Source organism: Amyelois transitella, chromosome 5 (assembly GCF_032362555.1).
Source record: "Amyelois transitella isolate CPQ chromosome 5, ilAmyTran1.1, whole genome shotgun sequence".
Classification (NCBI taxonomy): Eukaryota; Metazoa; Arthropoda; class Insecta; order Lepidoptera; family Pyralidae; genus Amyelois; species Amyelois transitella.
This window is the reverse complement of record NC_083508.1, coordinates 10554326-10579844: the sequence shown is the minus strand read 5'-3', so window position 1 is coordinate 10579844 and position 25519 is coordinate 10554326. Positions and strand designations below refer to the sequence as shown.

General features: G+C 35.8%; 1 protein-coding gene across 4 annotated transcripts in view; it reads left to right on the top strand.

Moving 5' to 3' along the window:
• Positions 1-25519, top strand: part of LOC106134502 (rho GTPase-activating protein 21) — a 335912-nt gene that overhangs the window by 67817 nt on the left and 242576 nt on the right. For 3 of the 4 annotated variants that reach the window (XM_013334565.2, XM_060944387.1, XM_060944385.1), the window contains exon 2: positions 15070-15440. In XM_013334565.2, coding sequence (XP_013190019.1) covers positions 15070-15440 — 371 coding nt within the window. The remainder of the gene's footprint in view (positions 1-15069; positions 15441-25519) is intronic. The other variant, XM_060944386.1, reaches the window with a different exon arrangement.

The window sequence follows — 25519 nt, the reverse complement described above, 5'->3', positions numbered from 1 at the left end:
GATAAAATAAACATTTCTTAAATGCATACCAATTAAGGTTAACTTGCTACCCCTTTTCACCATACAGGTTTTGCCTCCTATTCTTTCGCTTTTGTGGCTGTTAGGCTCTGGAATTCACTTCTCGAGTCCATTAAGACATCCCCAAGTCGTTCTAGTTTCAAATCACGGTTATACGGGTTCCTCTTGAGTCTAGAGAAATAACAAAGTCAAATAATTAGCTATATTCATTCAAAATTTTGTCAGTCCTTGAAAGAGTAACAAACTTTCAGATTTATAAGTAAGCAAGAATTCTTAGCCCCAGTGCCTACCGCTACGCTTTTTCGCGCGAAATTTTTTCGTCCACACATGAACAGGATACGCGAACAGCCGCCAAGTCCATATCTGTACCCTCGTTATTTTACGGCTAAGTTTTGCCCACACTCTCATAAATCCCCCACCCCCGTAAGTGCAGTAAAAACGTCATACGATACGAGATTTAATAAGATGCAACGGATTAGCGTAAGTTATGGCGCAAATCGTCTTTTGTCGTCTTTATGCGATACAGATATTCTTGGGGAGAGCCAAAACCTTATACATAAACAATTATAAAAAATTATATATAATTAAAGAATATTTTTTAAGCTATGGACTAGCTTAACCTGTCACTATCTCTTAATGCCAAGTACCTTGTCAAATGGTACCCTTCGGATATTGTGCTATTCGATTAATCGACCCCGTAAACATACGTTATATATATATGTACAGTGTGTTCCTCAGCTTCAGTCACTCTAATTGTTGAAAGAAGACAAAGAATTTACCTGAACTTCTTCTTGTGTTACTACTGACTCTGTCTATCCCGTAATTAATAAAAACATGATATTTATGTGTGTGTAAGAACCAAGGCCTTCTGTCACCTATAAACGCCAGTTTTAAATTAATCAATGTCTAAATTGTTTTGTTAGCGGTAAACTAAAAAATATATATGTTTAGATTTTTCCCCGAGTTGATGGTACGAGTACCATACATTTGTATACAATTTTCGTACTGCGAAGGAAAAAAAACATGAAGATATTGTAGCGACCAAACATTGTCACCAGTTTTACTGACACAAGTCACGAACTTACTTCGAGGCTAACTCAATCAATGTAATCTGTCCCGTATATATTTATTTATTAATTTAATATCTTTAGTCTTCTTGAGAAATCATCCAGAATCCATATATCAAACACCCAAACTATGGATCCAAAAAGTCACGATTGAAAAATAAACAGCAGAAAGCTCTATTCAAGCATTCAACTTCGAAGATTTTTATCTCGCTGCCAATGTCATTTAGGCGTATATTTTAACTCTTACTCGCTTCAGTTTAAGGTTGAAATCATGTCATCGATCCAAGCTACTGATAGTTATGATGGCCAGTAATGAAGCCATAAGAGTAGAACGCCCATATAATGAGCCAGTCATTAGCAGATGATCTGATTGAGGCACTTTGAACCGGAGAGAAATTGCCAAGAGTAGATGGGCCATTGGATTGCTGAAAATACCCAAGATATTTAAGTTTGTATAGTAACTATGCAGAGATTAGTAGGTAGTATTATTTCTGATACCGCTTTCGTCCAATAGATATGTTCTCCTTTTCAAGCTTTATTTTCCCATAATCAAACAAGCGTGTCTGTGTACCTGTCAGTCTTTTTAAGACTGTTGGCTCTGTCTACCCCGCCATTCTATCCTTTTAAAAAAATTCTTCCCCCCTCTATAAGAGATAATAATGATGACATAACATCGAGTCGGCATTATTATTGAGAGATACATAGTTATGTCGGCCAGTGAATGAAGCCATTCTATCCGTTTGTATTCCATGGATATCATAAAAGGCAGTTAAGTGAATAGGATTTCGATATTTTTAACGGCTCTGTCTACCCCGTACGAGATAAAGACGTGATATATGTGTATGTAAGTATTCATGTTACATAAGAGCTTTTCTAATTTTATTGTGTAAGAATGTATTTATCCGGAAGAAATTACAAATTATTCTGTATCAAATAACTCAATCTAATGCATTAGTGTTAGAAATTATCCGCGGAGCTGCGAACGTGAGGTCACCCTAATAACTCATACGGTTCATAGTCATAGTTTCCTTGATATTATATGCATGGAAAATCATCTTTTCTGTTATATGACCTACCTATGATGATCATTTAAGTTTTACAGTGTTATACTCACCTGACCTGAAAAATGGCTATTTGCTTCATCGATTGCATTTTAACATCAAAAAATAATGCTAACAGCTTTTTGTACTTTTTTGCTATCTTTTGTTTAAACTTAGAAAAAGAGAACTTTATATAGAGAAAATACACAAAACAAGGATATAAACATTTTTGCTGACTGTCTGTATGTTTGTTTGTACTCTCGTCGTGCAAAATCTGTTGCTTGTTTTTAATGAGGTTTAAAAATTTCTTCCTTAAGAGATAAAATTTCCTTTTTAAGGGGACATAACATCAAGTCGCATTATTGACATTTTCAGATTTCATTTTACGGCGGACGAAGTCGCGGGCGGCAGCTAGTTTAATCATGTAACAAATTCATAATTGAATGAAACAGTCTTATTTGCATGCAAAAACAATTCATCAGACTACAAATGCGCAACCCTTCATTAACAGAGGGGAAACAGGATTCCCTTTGTCCGTTCGTAATCACCTTAGTTAGTAAAGGGTGATTTTTAGTTACAGTATTAAAGGCAGATTCATTTTTAGGGCTGCCACAGTTGATATCCCGATCCCAACATAGTAAATTGAAAATAACATACACACATAAAATCACGCCTTTTTCTCGGACGGGTAGAGACGTCTTTCTACTTGCCACGATCTCTGTATACTTCTTTCGCTTCATCCGCATTCATAAAATGAGTTTGGTTGATTGGTCTCTTGAAATTAGCTATTGGCTGAATTTAAAGAGAAAGTTATGAAATTATAGTAGCTTTCGCTAGTGTAAAAAGTACCATAATGTACTCCATTCTTTAAATATAGTTCCTATGCGCCAAAACAAAGAAGAATAGAACCACGAATCTCTTTCCCATGGATGTCGTAAAAGGCGACTAAGGGATATGCTTACTAACTTGCGATTCTTTGTTTAGGCGATGGGTTAGCAACCTGTCTATAAAAATCTCAATTTATCGTTAAGCGAAACAGCTGAACGTTTCAGTCTTTTCAAGACTGTTGGCTCTGTCGACCCCCCAAGGGATATAGACGTGACTATATGTATGTATGAAATAAGCTTACATATAGTGAGGGATAAAATGCAACTATATCCTGAAAACATATTATATTCCCTTGGAATTTGCAATGAATGTCATTAATTTGATTAATTAAATATTTGCCAAAGTCCAATTATGATGGGTATCATCCCACAACCGGCCATGGCTCTACCAACCTTTCGGTTATAGTCGAATTATGGAAGGAGTGCGCTTCTCTAGCGTTTGCTCTCTAACAGCTCTTCTAGACTACATAATGTATTCAGTGACCCTTTAGTTCTATTTTGCAAATCGCCACGCCATTATCTATGGTCAATATGGCCAAGTCGCAACATCTCTTAACCACAGACCAATGTTTATCGAACTTAGTAGGAAGAACCTTCGGAGTAACAAATGGGCTTTTCCAAAACGCCTCGTGGGACATCCCTATTGCAAAATGAATGCATCTATTAATAGAGGGTTGTTTCTGTTGAAAGGATAACAAAGTAATGTAATTAAACTACGAGCAGATTTGCAATGGTAATAAGTGTAATGAATTAATTGTAATAGTCTTTAATAATTCTTGAAAATTTCATGCGAATTGTCAAATATGCTGATACATAATAAGAAATATCTCTTCAAATTTTTACATGACACTTCCTCTTTCTTTCTACGATCCCTGCATACTTCTTTCGCGTCATCAATTTTGTCCTAAGATTTTGTCATGCAAGCTTGTCGGTTAGGGTACTTTTGACCTTACTTTTGCACCAGAACGTCCTAGATTTGGTTCTCGTTCCAATGTTGAATCCACCTTTCAAACAATCCAAACGAAACAAATCTATATATATAAAACATTTCCGTTACCGAGTGTCTGACTGACATACTGACAGACAAAGCACAGCAGCCGCTGGGTCTAGGGTTGCACTAAGAGAAGATTTCCCCAAAATTCCCAAGGGAATGGAAATTATAGGGATTTTTCGTAGAACACGTGCAGGGCGCCCTCTAGTATAAGGCGAGTGTACTCCTTGTATATTTGTTAACTGAGAAATTTGTAAATGCATTTTATAGCCAAGTCTTAGATAATTATAGTCATGATCGACGCGGCCTGTCAAAACAATTTGCCACAAGTACGAATGTCTACGCGATGCCGAAACTAGCAAATTATGCGCTCGTGACTGCACTTTGTGCAACAGATTGCACTCGGTAAATGCGTTCTCACCTTTAAATTATGGCCAGGAACCGCCGTTAGCATTTTGAAAAGTAATGTCTTTGGAAATATTGACTTTTTTGGAATAAGACTAAAATACGTACCTACATACACATTATTAATTCTATCTATATCTCTTGCAGGGTAGACAGTGCCAACAGTCTTGAAATACCTGAAAGGCCACGTTTAGCTGTATGGCTTTTTAATAGCATTAAGATTCAAATAGTGACAGCTTGCTAGCCCATCGCCTACAAGAAGAATCCCAAGTTTATTTGCCTAACCCTTACTCGTCTTTTACGACATCCATGGGAAACAGATGGAGTGGTTCTATGATTTAGTACTTTGTTGAACAAAATTTGAATTAAAGGACCACGAAGATTAATTACTGAATTTGGCATATGTCTTATCAGGGCTTTCCGTCGGTATCAAAATTATAAAAAGGAAAAATAGAATAAGATGTCGTATCAAGGTTCGTATTCCACTTATTGCAGCAGACCTTTTTGAAGAAGGAGATGATATAAAGAGTATACATACACACACACAAAAAAAAAGGTCGCTTATTTTTCATTTATGGGGTAAACAGAGAAGACTCAAAAGTCATGTATACATGGCTACTGCAAGGCAAAGTGATTGATTTAAGATTCAGATGAAATAAAAGGCCGTATAAACAAAAAAAAAATATTATCTTAAAAAAAAAATAAAAAAAAAAATAACTTTAGTGAAATAAAATAGTTCTCAACTTCCAGCTGTTGCAATAGCAATCTTCACCTGCAATTGCAAAGCTAGAATGCCTAGGGCGTCGAATTCCTTGCAACTTGTTCGCAGAGGCGAAAGTGCAGCGATTTGATGACTGCAATCGTTTGTTACAGAATAAAGAGTTTATAGATGAAAATACAATAGAATAAGGATTTATTTTTCCAAAATAATTATTAAAATGTTGAAAAACACATACTTTATGTACACTTATTGTACATCATTAAGGCAATAAAAATTGAATAAATAAATGTTTCGTCTTCATTTCTTACGGGGAAGACGTAACCAATAGTCACACAGCTTGGAAGTCTACAATAAATGTTAATTGCTTCTAAAAATGTAGGCAATGCGTATAAACAAAGACCCTTTCGCATTTATAAATACGTACATACATATGGTCACGTCTATATCCCTTGCGGGGTAGACAGAGCCAACAGTCTTGAAAAGACTGAATGGCCACGTTCAGCTATTTGGCTTAATGATAGAATTGAGATTCAAATAGTGACAGGTTGCTAGCCCGTCGCCTAAAAGAGGAATCCTAAGTTTATAAGCCTATCCCTTAGTCGCCTGTTACGATATCCATGGGAAAGAGATGGAGTGGTCATATTCTTTTTTGTAACGGTGCCGGGAACCACACGGCACATTAATAAACCTATTCCATATAAAATAGTAAGCAGACTTCTAAGGTCGTGTTAAAAGTCGTGTACGGCTGCGACGTGACCGGAATCGGCGTGTATCGGATTTGAATGAATAAATCAACCACTCTCATCCCGGTTCATTTGTTAGCACTCGGTGAAACTCGGACGATGCATAGGGGTGATACCTTCGTAAATATAATATTACTAGAGGCCGCCCGCGACTTCGTCCGCATGGAAACCCTATCAATCCCGCGGGAACTCTGGGATAAAAAGTAGCCTATGTGTTATTCTGGGTCTTCAGCTACCTACATACCAAATTTCATGGTAATCGGTTCAGTAGTTTTTGCGTGAAAGAGTAACAAACATCCATACAAACTTTCGCCTTTATAATAGTAGTAGGATAGTTGCTGAACGTGGCTTATCAGTCTATTTAAAACTGTTGACTCTGTCTAGCCCGTAAGGGATATAGACGTGACTATATGAATGAATTAATGAATTTTAAATTATAAACATAAAACCGTTAAAAGCGTGCTCTTAAAATAAAACGACACCATTTAGGCCACACTTTTTATATTAATAAACACAAAACTATAAAATTTAAAAAAATTGAGAAAAATATAATTAAGCGACATCTTTCATCATAATTAAACTCTTTCTCCTGGCCTATCCCGGTTACATCATCACCTCTCTGGATAGGAGCCGGGGTGCAGTTTAGTCATGATACTGGAGGCATGTTTAAGAAAGCGACTTCCGACTGAACTCCCTAACCTTTGCAGGGGAACCTAACCCATATTGGATCATGATAAAATCAGCACTAGATGTACCTTTTCCCTTTGTCGCCTATAACCACATCTATTGGAAATACCACCTGTTTTTGAATACTGGTCCTATTTTGAAGTGCCGGAAACCATAGACAACAAAAATTGTAAGGAATAAAAAAAAAATAATGAACTTTACCACAAGGGCAACTTTGTATTCACTTTTTAATAACGTTTTATTATATTCTTAATTGCTACTCGTAGGAACTCAATTGCAAAGATGTCTGTACTAGTAACACAATTACAATGAACTACTTGTATTGTATCTTACATTGTTGCATTCAGGATTGTCTGTTTCCAGTTTCAAAATAACGATTATGTTTCATAGTACTATAAAGTTTTGGTGGAAATCTATGTTTTTTTTACTTTCTCTTCTAAAAAACACCAAATAAAAAAAGGGATAGTTATATAATTTTAAGGTTGGATCACATAGGTAGGACTAAATCTTAGTCACCTTCTGCTATATTCAATGAAAAGAGATGGAGTATCCTATTCTTAAGTGTTGTAACTACAAGGCATTTAAAATCATATCTAAATTATATTTTACGTGTCAACCCTGCATCTCATCTTGGTGGCAGACGTGAACTTAATCTGTGTCTGGCAAAGTTTTACTTTCTGTTCATTTACAGTATCAATATCTGCAAAAGTATATATCTGTCACTAGGTTATGCCCGCGACTTCTTACTAGTTAAATTCGAAGTGCAATTACACCCTAATTTTGGGGAATGACGATGACCTTAAACACGAAGAAACGTTGCTAGCTTGGAAGTTATAAAAGTTAAGATTCTTCTTTTTGACGATGAGCTGTAACTCTATGAATCTCAATGTTAATGTGGTCTTCGACATACATCTATTGACTCTGTGCTCCCCGTAAAAGATAAAGACGAGCTAGGTTTCAGTCTTCAACCGAAGAACTCTCCGTCACCCTCATGACATTTAGTCTCAGTTACATACTCGTTACTTCTATGGGGAGGAGCCCGAGTACTTGAATCCAAGGATTGGGTCAGGTTTTTACACAAAGTGCTCCATTTGCTCACCATTTGCTCACCGCAACTTTTGCAGAACCCAACAATTTTTATTTTTAACACTATAACCAACAATAACTAATGATGCAAGTTTCATAATATCGATTTTAATTGATAAATCAATGTCTTAAGTGATATCGGTTGCTTGGGCACAAACACCATGATTTAAAATCTTTTATAATATTAAGAAGTGTTTCTGTTACTCAATGTCTATAAACCATTGATTATGTTTTAAGGACGTTTAGGTCGCCAATATTTTACCTAGGGAGCCTAATGTCACATACACGCACATTCATTAATATATATGATCACGTCTATATCCATTGCGGGGTAGGCAGCCAGCCGTCTTGAAAATCTGATAGGCCACGTTCAGCTGATAGGCTTAATGATAGAATTGGGATTCAAATAGTATCACTATTACTATTATAATAGTACACTTTTACTTTCTAATAAGAATCCTAAATATAAGCCCTTAGTCGCCTTTTAAGACATCCGTGGGAAAGAGATAAAGGCCTATTCTTTTTATATTGGTTAACCACTTATATCACGTCTTTATCCCTTAGCTAGTACACAGAGCCAATTTTAACAATATTCTATGGCTTATTAATGGAACAGATACAGTGACAAAAAATATCAGTTACCTGTCACCATCTCGAATATCTGGTTTTAGAAACCCATTTTTCGAGATTACTGTGATGTGTATTAGAATAGAATATATTTATTTTGCAAAATTGGATGCAAGTTATCACTTTTTGATGACACATAACACAATTCTTATTATATTTACTACCGTTTCCAAAGCGCATACCGAGAAGCAGCGGAACAAACTGCACTGTAACATTTTCACCGGACGTTAAATTACAAATATGGATTTCTTAAATTTAAGTCTTGAATGAATGCACATTGCCTACATGTGTAATAAATATTGTGTTCTTACACTAAAACAATAATAGAATAGATTTATTTTCAAAATTGGATACAAGGTATCACTTATTGACGTCACATATAAATAAACTACGAAACACGACATAAGGGAAAGTAAGTAGATACATAAGTTATCAAATTTACTTATTGTGATTTTGTCGTTGAAGTCCTAATTTTAAAACGTTATACCAACTTTTCCTCTTAAGACTTGACATTTTTTATCTCTTATGTATAAAACAATTTCACCACAAGCAATTTGGTTGTGTCAGTGAAGAAAGCGCTTGATATGTTATCCTTTTACGACGGGATTTTATCTCCGTTTCGAGAAAGCGGCTTTATTTTTCGTATGAGCTGTGCGGTGTATGTTGATCTTATCCGGACATTTTTGACGCCAATGAAATATTAACTACTAGCTGTGCCTGCGACTTCGTCCGCGTGGAATAGTTATTTTGGGCATCATTGAAGCCCTCAAGGATGCTCCTTCCCCGTTTTTTTCACATTTTCCATTATTTCTTCGCTCCTTATAGTTGCACCTAGACGTTTTATAGCCTAAAGCCTTCCTCGATAAATGGTCTATTCAACACAATAATCTTCAAATCGAACCAGTAGTTCTTGAGATTAGCACATTCAAACAAACAAACTCTTCAGTTTTATAATATTAGTATAGATAAATCTAAGTGCCTATTTAAACTAAAAAAAAATATTCTAATAGAATTATAACCAGAAATATGTACCTACAACTTACAAAAGAAAAAGAAATGAAAATAAAGTTAAAACGCCTGTGCAATACTATCTTGCCGTCGTCGGATCTTCCCATACTTTTACCCTTAGAGAGTCGGAGTAGATTGGTCAGGGCTTTTGGCCCTCTTCAATGGCATCATCGCTGCCTACGACTGTAGGCAGGTCGATGTGGCGGCCGTGTAGGCCTGGGTCTTCACGTCTTCATACACTGGGAGTTGCCATCGGCGGCGGCGTCGTCACTGGTCGACGACGTCTGCTGCAAGGCAGCGAGGGGAGAGTTTCAACCGACGGCCCGGAGGGCGGGCGTGGAGCGGCGCAATGCCGCGCAGGTGGCTGTGTGATGACGCGTCCGCCCTCTCGAATATCTAGGTTCTCCCACTTCAGGTCCCTGAGGATCGTCGAGTTCCTCACGTAGCGCGGGGCTCCGACGACTGCTCTGAGACTTTGGTTCTCTTGGGCTCTGAGTCTTCTCCTGTTGGTCTCAGAGCAGAATGCGTACCACGCCGTGGCCGCGTACGTGTGGCAGGATCTGACGTATGTTCCGTAGATCCCGAGCTTCGTCCTCAGGGGGAGGCTGGAGGAGAGAACTTCGTGAAGTCTCCCCCTGGCTGCCTTGGTCATGAAGCTTGCGCTCGCCTCCTGCCCCTTTTATACCCTGCCGCCGCGAGCCGCGTCGAGCGCGGCAACCGTTACGCAAAAATAATCCTTATAGCATGATTCAGTATTTACGCGCGATGGCTTGTTAGGGTATTATTTTATTTCATGTATAAATTTGGTGTTTCTATACCGATTTCGATGATTCTTTTTTTATTGAATAGGTACTTATATAATTTTTTAAGAATTACGAATGAGTGTGAGTGTTATTGGTATTATAAACATCAGAGTAAAGAAATATAATCAGAAATCTCCGAACTGCTAAGCTATTAGGAATTACACGTGTTATTGTGAGTCAACCATAAAAGATAGACTTATGCTGTCTTGGGATATTCTTTTAATAATTTTATGTAGAATATTTCCGTTATACATGGTTTCGCTGTATCTTTAACCATTAAGGCTGCACACGCGACGGAAGCTTAAAAAATCAAATAACTTCTCCCGTTTTCCCAACATTTCCTTTCACTGCTCTGCTCCTAGTGATTGTAGCGTAATGAAAAGTATACTATAACCTGCTCAGGAGTATGAAGAATAACTGTACCAAGTTTCGTTAAAATCCGTCAAGTAGTTTTTGTTTCTATAAAGAACATACAGACAGACAGACAGACAGACAGACAGACAGACAAAAAATTTACTGATTGCATTTTTGGCTTCAGTATCGATCACTTATCACCCCCTGATAGTTATTTTGAAAATTTATTCCATGTACAGAATTGACCTCTCTACAGATTTATTATAATATTAATAATTAATTAATTAATTAACTATATGTGTATGTGACATTTTCTTAAAATTGACAAAGAATATACCTAATATATCCCGTTTTTATCCTCTGAGGGGTAGGCATAACCAGTATTCGTTAGACTCGAAAGCCCGATGGCTTAATTTAAATTGTCGCAGAGATGAAAAATAACGAGTAACATGAAATTTGTTTTTTGTTGACTTCTGTAAGCATAAACATATATTGCCAAAAAGCAGTCATCGTAAAATACTTAATTGGTAGCCTGTTAACTTACATCCGTTATGTTTAATATCTCAAAAGTGGTTAAAGTTGACCTGATTTATAATTTTTATGTCTCTGAACTAATTGGCATCCAAGGAAAAAGTCATTCCACAAAAATATAGGACGAGCAGAAGCGAGTGAAAGGCTTTTTGAGTTATGATAAGTACAGGCGTTTTTAAAAATTGGTGTAAAATAAATTTTGTACCAAAAGGTGCACTTTGACGCGTGTTTGTTTTTATTTTCATTATGTTTCATTTTTATCAGATTGAGAAAATACAACATATGTGAATAAAAAGCCTATCACTCGTTTGGGAAGTTATGTTAAAGACACACTTAAAATGGTTATAGGTACCTACCTACCTACTGTTCAAATGTTCGTTTTAAGAGTAGTTTTATGGTCTCGCTGATTATTACAATCTTTCCCATTAAAAATATGTAAAGGCTTTAAATAATCCCATGGTTATGCTTAAAGAGGATGACGTCATCGAAAATACACCTTAACAGTTAACCCTCCACACACGCGAGAGGTCGCGGCGACCCATATCGCGCCATCTGTCGGCGGTGCTGTTAATATGCACGCGACGTCGCCACTTTGTCGCAGGCTTATCCGGAAAACCATCAATTTCTCCCGCGAAATGCTGGTTTCACGCGTTCAGTTGACACGTCATATGTCACGATTCGACGGTGTACCAACAAAATTCATCAAGTTACCTAATGGGCCTTTGTAAATTGATGTCGTTAAAGAATACCTTACACTGTAATTCGCTCTCCAACTTCTTGTACTTTTGCGCTTAGAAATTGTCAGTAGCTTTTGATTTTAAGTTACCTATTTGAAAAGTGATTAAGTATATCAAAAATTTTGGAAGAAACTTTTTTTTATTGTACTTTGTTGCAATCAATGTATCTCATTTATAGTACGGACTATTGATATTCCTGCGTTAAAATTGTATGTTACCAATTTTTAGTTTGTAACTATTTTCTAAAAGAATTGCAAACATCAGGTTTCAAATATGTAGGTATGTGAGTCTCCTTTTTGTAAAATACAAAATCTTAAAGTTAGTCTTAATAAGTGGAGTCTATAAATTTTTTATTTTGTACTAGGAGGAAGGAATGGAACCCGTCTTTTGTCAAACTATTTTAGTATTCATTATCTAGCTTTTTACTCGCTATACCTCAACCCTTATGACGTAAATACATAATTCAACTCACGTATGTCGTGGGGTGGTCGATGAGAAACCCTAGTTTTTTTTATAAAATTTATACAATTGGGCTTGTCGCATTGCACGTGATTTGAATATTAAAACTGCATTTGCGCGCCGTTCTAAGCGCCATATAAAATATTATGCTTATAATCATGGGTATTCCAGCCAGTTACTATTTTTTAAAACCTTTAACAAAAAGTTTACAAAAGGAATATTTGGATAGAAGCACCGGTTAATGGTCTCATTTAGATGTGTCGTACCCTTCGTTTAAATGCAAAGGGACTGTTTGAGATCCTCTGATATCTTTATCTCTCGGGAACAGGGCTGACGCTTGCATTTTTAACCCTCAAGCGACGGTGTCACTACGGCCTAACATTTAAGTATCTCATTTAAATAATCGGATTACTATTGCTAAAGCAATAAATATGAAAATTCAAGTTGAAACATATAATGTAGGTTACTTGCTCCCAGAGAATTCTGAAAAACATAGTATCTTATCAATCACTTATATACTATTAATACATACCTATATATTTTGTTTTTTGATTTAATGTAAGGAAAGTATAATTGTTATTACAGAAATGGGTTTTGCTTTTGTTCATGTATCCAGAAAGTTATTAATACGTTATATTAATCTAATATTACTCTTATATTATTTTTGTCCCCAAAACAATGGAACATTCTCCCTTCTCCAGGCAATTTTGGCATAATCACAAAGTTATTCCAAGATTGAAATTGAGATACCCTTACTTCTCCCCGTCTCCCCTACTTAACAACGGGAAAATTGCTACTGCAGGCTATCACTGAAACCTTCGCGTGGAGCATGGCACGCAACCCCGACAATATCCTTCACTCTTTTAGAATAACAACTGATGTCAACAGAATAAGTGTCAAATTCATATGACTCAAGTGTCTGTGTAAGTTTGTAAGATGAAGGCGCATGCGTAAGTTTTGGAGGGAAAAACGCATCCACATTGTTGTCATGGCAATTCACGAACTGTGCAACACGGATGTTTGTTTTGCTAAGACATTATCCTTTTTTATTTAGATTCTTCTACAAAGAGTGTTAGTGTTTGTGAACTTTGATATTTACAAAATAACTAATTATGTTTCATATTTATATTAGGTTGTAAACTGCAGTGAGATTGTGTGATTCGGTATGCCGTTGTTCTTTGTGTGGTCTTGCTATTGAACTTACCAAGGTTTAATTTGTTATCGAGGTGCGTATTTTTTTATCTGCATTTTATTTGCGAGTCAATATTGAACTATGTATTTTAAGCCTTCCCGCACATGACACATTTTTTGAAACATCATGCTTACCAGTATTTGTTCGGCATTTTTAAATTTCAAAAGAGGATGCTATTCATGGTTACAGTGTTTAGGACGAAATAAGTTTGAAATATGTTAAATGTTCAACAACATATTTAGAAATCTACTCTTAAAAAATAAGTAATTACATGGTAAGGAAAGCCATAAAAACTGTTTTTTTATTGTCGACTAAAATATAAAGACAACCCTACTCTTGACAAACTACAAAAAATGTTGGAACATGTCCGAAGACGGGACGTTTTAATTAGCACGTAATTAATTCCCACAGCAGTCGAACCGGCTCGCCTGGAGGGATACCCTATGAATTGTGGAGAGGCATCCTTCCTTATGTGTTGTTTCTATCAATTATACCTTTAAATTTTGACAGCGTAATTGCTACCGGTTGCATTTGATCTTGAAAATATTTACAGATCATAAAATACTGCTTGGTAATTTAATAAACTAGAAAAGAAGCATTATGTGATAACATATGAAGGGATGTTTAAAATATCACTTCAAATTTATACAATTTAAATTACCTTAAAAAAATTTAATCTTAATTTTATATAATTCTTAAATGTTCATCATAAGTTTTTTAATTAACTAGTATGAATGACGTTAAGAGAAAAAAATATCATTCTCCAAAATTCAAAGAATCGGAATCCGCACTTACAGGTTATGCTTCTGTAAGCAAGCACATTTCGGAGCAAAGTTGCACTTCCTCTTGTTGTCATTTTAGTTCATCGACTCTTGGTAAGATGGCGTTGCAAATAAAACATGCATCTACTAAAGTTTATTCGTTGTTTATTGAATTATTCAATTTTATTGGTATCAGCTTATGGGAATTAATTGAAAGCAACTGATTATTATTGTACTATCCACATGCTATCGTGATAAAGAGCAATCAAAATATCAACTGTATATTCATTGCGTGTGAAATTCACATTATAGTTAGTTACCTTCAAGTGCTTATCAATATTTTATATTTATTTAAGGGGTCTTGCTTGTTTCCTTTTCAACATAATTTGTTTAGAAGGGCCATTCAATATTTGTGCTATTATGATAATTGGCCATATGTTCCGCTGCGTTATAAACCTGGTTTAGCCCGCGGCTCTGCCCTCGATTCTTGTTTTATAAACCATTCTTACATCTACTAACACTTAATGTTCCATAATTTAAATAGAACATAATTAATGATTGTACCATGGAACAAAAAACATATTCAATGGTGTTGGGTGATGGTTTTGGTGCCCAATGTTAATGTTAGTCACTAGTATCAAGGCAAGTCACTTTTTACATTTGTACGTTTTGTTTTTAGAGAACGGGCCATGGTCATATGTTTTTCGAATCACGACGCTGTAATTTAAGGGTTAAGTTATTTAAAGAAATAAGAACTTATTCGTGTTTGTTTTTTAACAATAACGTGTAGAAAATAATCGGAAAAAAGCCCGCATATCCAGCCTGTTGGTGACTATGTTAATCGCTGTTCAAAAGTGGATATAACCTTACCACTTTTCGCTAGTATATTACTCTTAAAGCAATACTGATTTTAAGGAAACCGTCACTAATACGGCCTTATCTTTGCCACCAGATTGGCGCGCACCGATGGCAGACGAGTCAGACGCGAGGGCGCGTCGCGGGCCCGCGCCCCCGCCGCGTCACACCGCGCGCCCGCCCGAGCCGCGGCCCCGGACGGGCGTATCTGGGCCCCCTCTAGTGCCGGCCCCGGAGCGACAACCACCGCCGCGGCTGATACGCCCTTCCGAACACCTCGCGATTGTTGAACGCGCGATGGAGCGGCGACCACCTCCGTTAGTGCCGTCTGTCACGGTGCTCCACGGGCCCAGGCCGACCTTGCCCCCGGCCGTGCCAGGGCACAGGTCAGTGGCGCCCCCTCCGCTGAGAATGCCCGCGCCGGTCACCCAGGTTATGAGGCCGCCGCCACCAAGGAGAGAAATTCAGGTAAGTCTTAACACGTACCGTTTTTTTATTTGGATTTAGAGGGCGTTTGATATCAATCTGTCTGGTAAACATGATTGATTCTAATATGGTGCACGCAAGCTCAAATAATGCCTTGGAAATCCTTTATTTTGAAGGTTATCAGTAAACAAGAAAACTAAACAAAAAAACAAGAAAACAAGTAAAAAGAAGAATCATAACACACGGGCTCGTTCTCCCTAGGGAGAAGAATGTAAATCAATCCTTGATATATTGCAATACTTTCATATCAGCGTAGGTATATTGTTTTTCTGCCATCTAGCAACAACCTATGAGCATAACAATGATTGGCTAATACTCGCACATTTGTTTACATCAGTAACGAGTAGGCGGCACTTTCTTATGCTAATCGACAGTGATATGCGATTCAGATCGACATGATACGAAAGCGATATCGACTGACTGACTGACTCACCGAACAATAACTCATTGTTCGAGCCGAGGCGCCGGGTATGCGAATTTTTATTTAGGGTTGTAACTTCTAGATTATGTTGCTGTATTTCTTAGATTCTATTGTCCTTCTATGGTCTTTGTCTTTTTGGTCCTCATCTCTGGACCTATGCTAGGGGTGCACGTTTTATTTTCATTTTGGTTTGAGTATTACTTAGATGATTACACGAAGTGACTCCTGTTTGGACTCAACGTTTGCAGCTAATAAATTAAAAAAATCTTCAAAAAACATTGCCTGGTGTTTATTTTCTTAGTTCATCCAGGTGTTAAGTATTACATCCATAGTCCTTTCCTTTTCTACTCTTTAAAAACCATACACTAAATCGAATTATCATTATGCCCCTTATTAAAAAACTTATCAGAATCTTAGCAAGTTGAAAGAGACGTGATTTCATGTAGGTAATAAATAATGTTAATTATTTGATTTTTTCTTGTGGCAACCCTATTATCAATCCGCTCTACATGTTTCCTCGTTTGACTCATTCGCTTTCTTATTCCTATATCCTGACCTTCAAATTAGTATTATTCGTGATTGCTTGTAACAGCACGGCTTTACAATCGCTTATATAGGCTTCCTGCGTATGTCTGAATAACAAAAGAACATGCCGTTTTATTGTTTTATTCACTCTTAACTTCTGTCCACTTTGTAAGTTAATATTATTGTTTCTCGCTTTTCGAATACATACAAATGTACTCGTACATAAAATGCGTCTTTATACTTTACGGGACTTCGCTATCGGATCAGCATGTAAGTAATCTTGAAAAGATCCATGTGCTTTTTACGACTTCCATGGAAAAAGATTATTGACTTTTAGGAATGAGATGGAATGGTCCTATTTTATAGTGCCGGGAAACATGCGGCATTTCCAATGTACTTACTTAACGGATATACATATCGGATGACCGATTTCGTTTTGTTCATCCCTAGGGAAAGGCCCGGAATCAGCTTTCCATCCAACGTTAATTCTACAAGCTTGACGATTTTTATCCATTCATTCAGAAAATCAAGCCGGAGGGGTAGGCAGAAACTTTTCTTTCTACTTACCACGATTCATTTATACTTCTTTTGCTTCATGCAACCTCTTGTTTCTGGGTGCTGTAGACAATTTTGAAGTCAAGTAAATAGCGCGCTACTAAATTATACTAAAATATGGGCGTTTATCGGAACTTTAAAGAACGTGGATAAATAATTAAGAACGTGTTACACGCCAAAAATATGAAAATCCGATCTGTTTATGGTTATTTATTTCTGTAAAACATTGGCCTTCTAAAGCGCTTAGTCCAGACAGGGTGGAATCACCTTGGCCTAATTCCAATTTGGCACAGATTATACTTTTAAGTGCTAAGGCATTAAACTTAGCCCAATTATTAATTTTTGGTCGTAAGAGAGATTTAACATCTAACACAAAATATACTACTATAACTACAAATATATATGTAAAACAATTAATACATATAATTATGTAAAAGGTCACATTTAGATGTATTGCATACTTATGGAATTGAGATTCAAATGGTAACATGTTGCTAGCCCATCGCCTTAAAGAAAAATCACAAGTTTATAAGCGTTTCCTTGATTGACTTTTATCGGGCGCATTTCGGGACCCCCATTAGACAGACTATTGCATGAAGTATCAAAATGAAAGGGATTTTAGAAGAGCCAATAATTATGCCTAATAAAATGAGGTCTTGAAAATCATTCTCCATTCATTCAGTAAATTGGCTCTGTATTAGATTGTTAGTGTATCCCTTTTTTTTTTCAAGAAAATTCATTTCCTATTACTTTCTATCTTTAATTGAACACATTCAATCGCCTTCACTACTTAGCAATTAAAGGCTTAATGCAACAAAGTAATATATTGATAGTATCGATATCCCTTAACGCTTGTCCCACTTTAGGGCGTGGACTAATGAGTGGCCCACTTACGCCTACTTGATTGAGGATCGACACAGATCTTTGAGAAGACGCTTGTCAGATCTTATTGAGGTTATGTCGTTGAAGTCTTTGTTTTGAGCACACAATGTGCCAATTGCACAATTAAACGGTGAAATTTAATAACTTACTTGGCATCTATTATTTTATATACCTGCTAGTTTTTGTGCGGGGTTTTGCTCCGGTGGGAATTAAAAAAAAAATATCCTTATGAAAAGACTCCTAAGGCTTTATTCTATCTCTATGCTAATATCTAAATCAATCTAGAAGGTTTAAAGTTTATTCAATATAAAAAAAAACACAAATAGTTTTTATTTATCAGGTTATATAGATTGTGTGGAGAATTTTAAAAATGTATCACTCCCTTGTGAGCACCCGGCTTTAGATTAACGGGAAATAATCGATAATTACTTTTCTTAAGACTTTACGGTTTCCTTACTATAACTTATAAACTAATCGTTTTCACACAAGTCATTCAAGATAGTCATTCAGATATCACTAACGAGACCCACACTTCCCGCTATATCTCTGGGCAGCTTGTCTTCATTTGTCATTAGAATTCTGTCTAATTGGCCCTTGGAGAAAGGCGTGAACTGTCCATTATCAATAACCACTTTTTGCAGTCATGATATCTAAGCTTTTCTCGTCGTGATCACAGAGTAAATAATAAAGGCGCAGAATACAGAATGGACTGAAAATTCACCCTATGACCCGACTTCGGCAGAAAATATGATTATCTTATATCTTTCTCGTTCTAATTAGTTACTGATAATTCTTGGTTGCATTGCATTGCATCTCAGCGAATGCGGTGAGCTTTAGAAAGCATGTAAGTGTAACTTAAAGCGTAACGTTTCGAGACGATTAAATACCAGTATCCACAATACTTTTGCAGAACAGAAAAAACATAAGGAGAGTGTAAAATATGATAATTCTTCATTCATATTGTAGTTTACCGGTTAATAATTCTTTGGTTTGACAGATTATAATGAAGCAAAGTTGGTTACGTGATAAAGAGCCATACAAGGGTCTTGAGTTGGTGAAGTTATAAGTAAAGGAAGAGCCCATACGCCAATTATTACAGCTGAAAGTCAATAATCGCCTGGGTAAGAAGGATTTATAGCTGAGATATAAGATTTATCTTCCGGTAAACGTCTCGTCGTCATAGAGAAATGGTTATCCGCGGAGTTCATTCGAACGTAAGTACATAGCCGTTTGTCTATGGTGGTTGCCAGAAGTAATTATAATTAAAAAGGATTTTTTTTTTATTTTAGCATAGTTGGCTACAGCTTTACTTGGTAAATATTGTCAGAAAGATCTGAAGATTTATAAACTTTAATGTGATCTTGACAGACTTAAAATAGCTGCGTAGAAAAAAAATCATACGTTCCATCAGGTTAGATCGTTATTGGAATATATGTCACGCTGTTATATAAAAATCTGATATAAAGGTTTTAAGTTTTATAGGAATACCTACATTAAAACTAAGGTAAATTGTTTAATGTTTGTTCTATTTGTTAAGTATTATTAAATACTATGGTATAGCCTATTTCATTCAATCATCATGGCCAATCTTAATTTGGAAAATATTGATAATCCTATGAACCACGCTCTCTACCATTCTATTTGCTGCTCTATGTTCATTTCCTTTGATTATATTTCAGGTTATTGTATCTCCACAGATGTATTACTCATTCAGCTCTTGAATTGTCATAATATCAATTTAATAGATTCGAATTGCATTAATAAACATCGATTTCGATGCGTGGGCTCAGTGGTTATACGATAGTTTGTCACTATCGAATAATACCGATGTATCGATTAAGAGCATCGACCTTTTAATTGTGTTCAACTGCGCCTACGCACCGCACTGCTTTTGTAAGTTTGATGTTTGATTGGCAAGTTGCTTAACATGAACAATAGTTCCTGTCTGCTGTCTGGTAGTCAGGTCAGGTCAGGTATGAAATTGATGGATTTCTTTGTACGAGTATTATTTGTTGTGGGCTTGGAATCGAAACTAGACTAAGGACTCGTTGTACTAGTGTGGTAAAAAGGGCTTTGTAAGGATTTAATTTAAGATTTTCTATTGTTAGAATTGTTAATTAAATTAACATGTTATCTTTGGGTATACTACATTAGATACGACTTTGAAACAAAGGTTCTATTCTTTATGACTGGTAAATCTTTATATTACATTACTTATTTTAAATTGCTAGTAATATGCAGCGTCATTATGTTATGTGTATGAAGCGATAGAAATATGCAGCGATCTTGAAAAGCGAAAAGATGTAGTCTCTGACTACCCCTCCAAGAGGAGTTATATTATTAGTAAAATGTATGTATGTGCCAAGCTCCATTGCTTCGGCCAATAAGTATGCAATTTATGTGATTTTGGAATTGAAAAACTAAGTCTATTTTATAACTGATTTTGAACTTTCGCGTTGCATAATACTATATTTATAAATAATAATACAGGTATTAAACGCGCACGTAAAGTACCTTTATTTTATCTCGGACGTTTTTGATCATGTTACAATAGTTCCTGTCAATGTTCTAAGTCGCTCGGTGACCAAGGACTATTGTAACATGATTAAAAACGTCCGAAATAAAATAAAGGTACGTTACGTGCGAGTTTTATATTTGTATTATTTGTAATAGTATGAATCTATTGTAAGTATATCATACGATTTGAAAGTCTACTTGGCAGCATGTTTCAACGTTCCAGAGCAGTTCAACAAACAGATATGGCAATAACTGTCAGTGGCAATATACATAAATAATTTAATAAATATTTATGAGACCACAACGGGGCATTTCAGTATCAACATCGGTGGAATTGAGAACAACAATAACAAACTACTCGTACTACAATTTTATGTTTCCGTGTTCCCCATCAGAGCTAGGAAGTTGGGTTTCAGAATAACGAAACCTGGATCGAAAGCTGGTATCTGAATAACACTTAACATTAGGCAAAATGTATGTGGTCTCTGCCTACCCCTCTGGGCAAAAATGCGTGATTTTATGTATGTATGTGTATTAAAAAAATATGATTCAGTTATTAAGGAAGTTTTTAAGAAATTGAGGAGTGGAAAACAAGAATGGAATCACAGTGAGTTATGTGTATTACATAAATATGTTATTACTTACTAGTTTATTACCGTAACAAAAATATGTTTATTAGAATTAGTTCTAAGTCGAGCAAGTGTAAATTAAAAACAAAACTGTTCTTACACAGCATAAGATAAAGATAACATTAATTTAGCACAATTTGGAGTATTTGCGAAGATTCTTATCAGTATAAAGCTTTTTAGATGGACGGTGTACTATTGAAAAACGGCTTATTACTCGTACCTCTCAGTAACTGCCGTAGAAAGTGCATCGAGATCTGCCATTCTCTTCGCAATAATTCTTCAGCTTGCAGTTTGCAGCTGACGGCTGCAAGCAGTGTGCTATTACTAGGTACTTTTATTTAATACTATTAAACTTAAAAGATGATAAACTGGAACTAGGACCACATCTTTCCCAATGATGTCGTAAGAGGTGACTAAGGGAACGGCTAATATATATTTCACTATTTCAATGCTATACAGCGGAACTTGAGGCCTTTTAGTCTTTTCAAGTCTGTCGGCTCTGTTAACCCGGTAAGGGATAAAAGTAGGTATGATTATATAAATATACCTACTTATTTACTGTATAATCATGATCTATGAGTGAGGATTATAACACGAGCGACTCCTGTCTGACCTGATTAAAAATCATCAAGAAAAAATAAAAAAAAACAGTAAAACCGGTTTATTCGAAGTATGTAGGTAAAAACATCACTGAAACTTAATATTGCGGTAACTTGATAGTTACATTATCAACTACCGAAGACTGTCAGTTGAAAAAAGGCAAGAAGTGGCTCAAACCTAAAAAAGTAAAGTCAGAGTCAGAAAGAAAGTAAGAAAAGAAAATAAAAACATCAAAATAAATCGATTTTTGCTTTAAATATCTGATATAAAATTATTTTAAACAAATAATTACGAATACAACCCATTATAAATAATAACCTAATTGTTAACACGGTGTTCTTAACACCTTGCCTTTTTTTGCTTTCCGCTTTTATTTCAAAATGGGTGTTTTATTTATTTAGTAACAGAAATATTAAGTTTTCAATGAAGTCATGATAACCATTAATAAATCTTTTCTTTCAACTTAGTTGAGTTAGAAGAAATAAAATTGGGAGGATCGTGCGCTGTGCCTTTAATTTTTTCTTACACTCAATGAACCGTATTACCTTTCAGTCTCAACCGTGGATAAATTAGTTTGAACACGATCTTTATGCTAAAGATATTAGTGTTTTGAATGATTAGAGGCAGTTAGAAGCCATTTATAACGTCCCTAATGATACTACGAATTATTTTCTACTAGTGTTTATCCATAATCTTAGGAGCTCAAAAGTGTTATATTTGAAGTACTCTTTATTTTTTGGTATCACAAAATCCAATTTTCAATTGCTTATCTTAATGATAAAAAATATATTTTTATTGATATTTGATTTTACAAATCAGATAATTTAGTTCGTCAATTGTTTAACATACTTATATACATATAGTCACGTCTATATCCCTTACGGGTCAGACAGAGCCAACTGTCTTGATTGTCTAAGTTTAAAGTCGTTTAAATCTAAAGTTACGTTCGAATCTTACAACTCTCTCAACTCAACACAAAACTCTGTTTAACCCGTAAGACATAATAAGTGAAATATTTACACATTCACGTGTCAAGAAAACCAATGCAGAAACAAACATTAGCATTGAAGTGGCACAAAGATGATTCACAATGAACTTCTGTATTACGCATTACCGTATAAGTCAATCGTCGTAATGTTTATTTGCCAACCATAACACGCTAACAATCTTAAGTAGGCACTTATCGTAAACACTAACACTTCGCGTCGTATAAATTAACACTATAAAATTTACGCACTTTCCAATGTCAGCGGTGTGCCCACGCGCGCCTTGATTGACGTCGCGAGGCGGTACGTTTCCATTATTGTAACACGATACGGTTTCAACTCATAAAAATTGGAAAATAAAAATATGTAACAATTTATTTATCATTTTGTGTAAATAAATAAATAATTAAGCATTTTACATAGTTAGTAGTTCAATTACAAATAAGAGGTGCTTTGAACAATTGTTGGTGCCTTGCTTCGACACTGATAGAACATCGTCCCAGAAATGAGTTTGAATCTGTAATGGAACCCAAAACCGACAATTGGATATGCTTAAATTAAGGCTGTAATGAGTTAACCGTGGTCCATCATACCCTAACAACCATATTTTGAAAATGTGGGAATTTCTCTTTTAGGTTTTTTTTGGCTTATGTCTTAACGTTTTTTTTATTTGGCAATAATACAACAAAATGTGTGATAAATTTGTCATAATACAAGTACATTGTGGTACGGCTGTTTATTTTAGAATAAAAAGTAAGTGAAAACAGTTCTAGGTAAAAATATAAAAAAACATAGGCAGGTGAAGCCGCAGACTAACACTATGTTATCGATAATATCGTGTCTGATGATAGTGGAAACGGAATATTACGGTAATTATGTAAATATCTCTTTCAACGCGTTGTACCCATATGTGGTGTTCGCACAATACTCTAGCATAAAATATCAAGAATATAGAATGTACACTTTGTTTGGACATACAAACAAAATCCGAATTTAAAACCTCAATCAAATGAACCCGTGAATGTTTAGAGAGTTCTGTACTCTGCCCCCGTAGTATGCGTACGCGCGATGCGGGACTTACCGCGCACTATTACTGCAAAGTTTAATAAAAATTGTGATAATTACACGAGTAACAAACACACACTCATCCAGACATTCTTACACACTATCGTATTTGTAATATTAGTAGGATATGGATGGGGATACAGGGTGCTGAGGATACCTCTGTACTTTCCATAATTGGTTTTAAAACCCGCCAGTGAAAATGTCTTTTGATATGCAAATGTTCAGCATGGTTTAATGATATGTTTAAACGCATGTTCCGTTGTTTCGGTGTTGTTTCCGGTTTAAGATGCAGATGTACCTTGGTACATGTATACATACATACATATGGTCACGTCAATATCCCTTGCGGGGTAGACAGAGCCAACAGTCTTGAAAAGACTGAATGGCCACGTTTAGCTATTTGGCTTAATGATAGAATTGAGATTCAAATAGTGACAGTTTGCTAACCCATCGCCTAAAAAAAGAATCCCAAGTTTGTAAGCCTATCCGTTAGTCGCCTTTGACGACATCCATGGGAAAGAGATGGTGTGGTTCCATTCTTTTTGTATTGGTGCCGGGAACCACACGGCATGTACCTTGGTTTGAATCTTAATTATATCATTAAGCCTAACAGCTGAACGTGGCCGATTATTCTTCAAGACTGTTAGCTGTGTCTACCCTGCAAATGACATAGACGTGATTATATATATTTGTGCATGTACTATGGTTTTTAGGGATCCGAAACAAAAGAGTCCAGACTAAGACTAAGTTGTTTGTAATCTCTCGAGTCGGAACTTAATAGGGTTTGATTAAGTGACTTACAGACACGGCGTACACAAAGCTTAGTAGTGCAAGGAAGAGTTTTCCGAAATCCTTGCCGAAGGGAAAAAAAATTATCTAGGATGAAGTCGGTTAAAAAAGATGAAGCATCATAAAGCGTCAGGGACTCGCATATGCTGATAATATCCTGGCTCGCTGGCACTGAATATGCGTGCCAATGAACCGAACAAAATGGAAGGGAAAATGTCGGAAAGCGGACCCCAGGCCCCGAAGCATTGTAGCGGAGGGTGCAACTGGGATCACCCAAAGATACTCATCTTTCTCAAGATTCTTATCTTTGTGTGTGTGAGAGAGAGAGAGAAGTCGCTAAGACAAGCTACTATGTATTTTTGGTCAGTACCAGATCAGCATGAAAGTCAAAATTAATGGTACTAGATCAGTGAAAGTTTCCTTATACTTAGTAGAAGATTTATGGGGTGTTGTCATTTATTTACATACATACGTCTTTACCTATCCTAAAATCACGTCGATATCCCTTACGGGGTAGGCAGTGCCAACAGTATTGAAAAGATTGAAAGCCATTCAGTAAATTATAATTACAACCATAGTCTGTTCAATCATCATATTTGCATGTTGCATACAAATAAGACAACACGTAACACGTCCATGTTCACATAAATCAGAAGCGTTTTAACAACTTTTATACGGTCCAACATTGTTTGTGTTTAATAATATAACTATGATATGTTATGTTAAATTAAATTATATTGCGTTTTTATCCTTTATGTGGTGATAAATATTCACAAATTCGCGACAGATTTCAACAAAAACATTAACATGATAGATATCCTAGAAAGTTGTAATATTCATCAATTTGATATCCAATTGAATATACGTTGATGAATTTTCTCCATTTTCGCATGTAGTCACAAAGCGGGAGAAAGTTTAATTTGTAAGCAATCATACAATCCTATTCAGCGATTCAACCCAAGCTGCTGGTATTGAAGTGGATAGCTAGTTTGTAACCTATACAAATAAACATTCAAATAATTGTAGCAATAACACCATTTTCCTTTCAGTTTCTTTTTTCAATTATCTTTCATACTATTTTTATTGCATAGA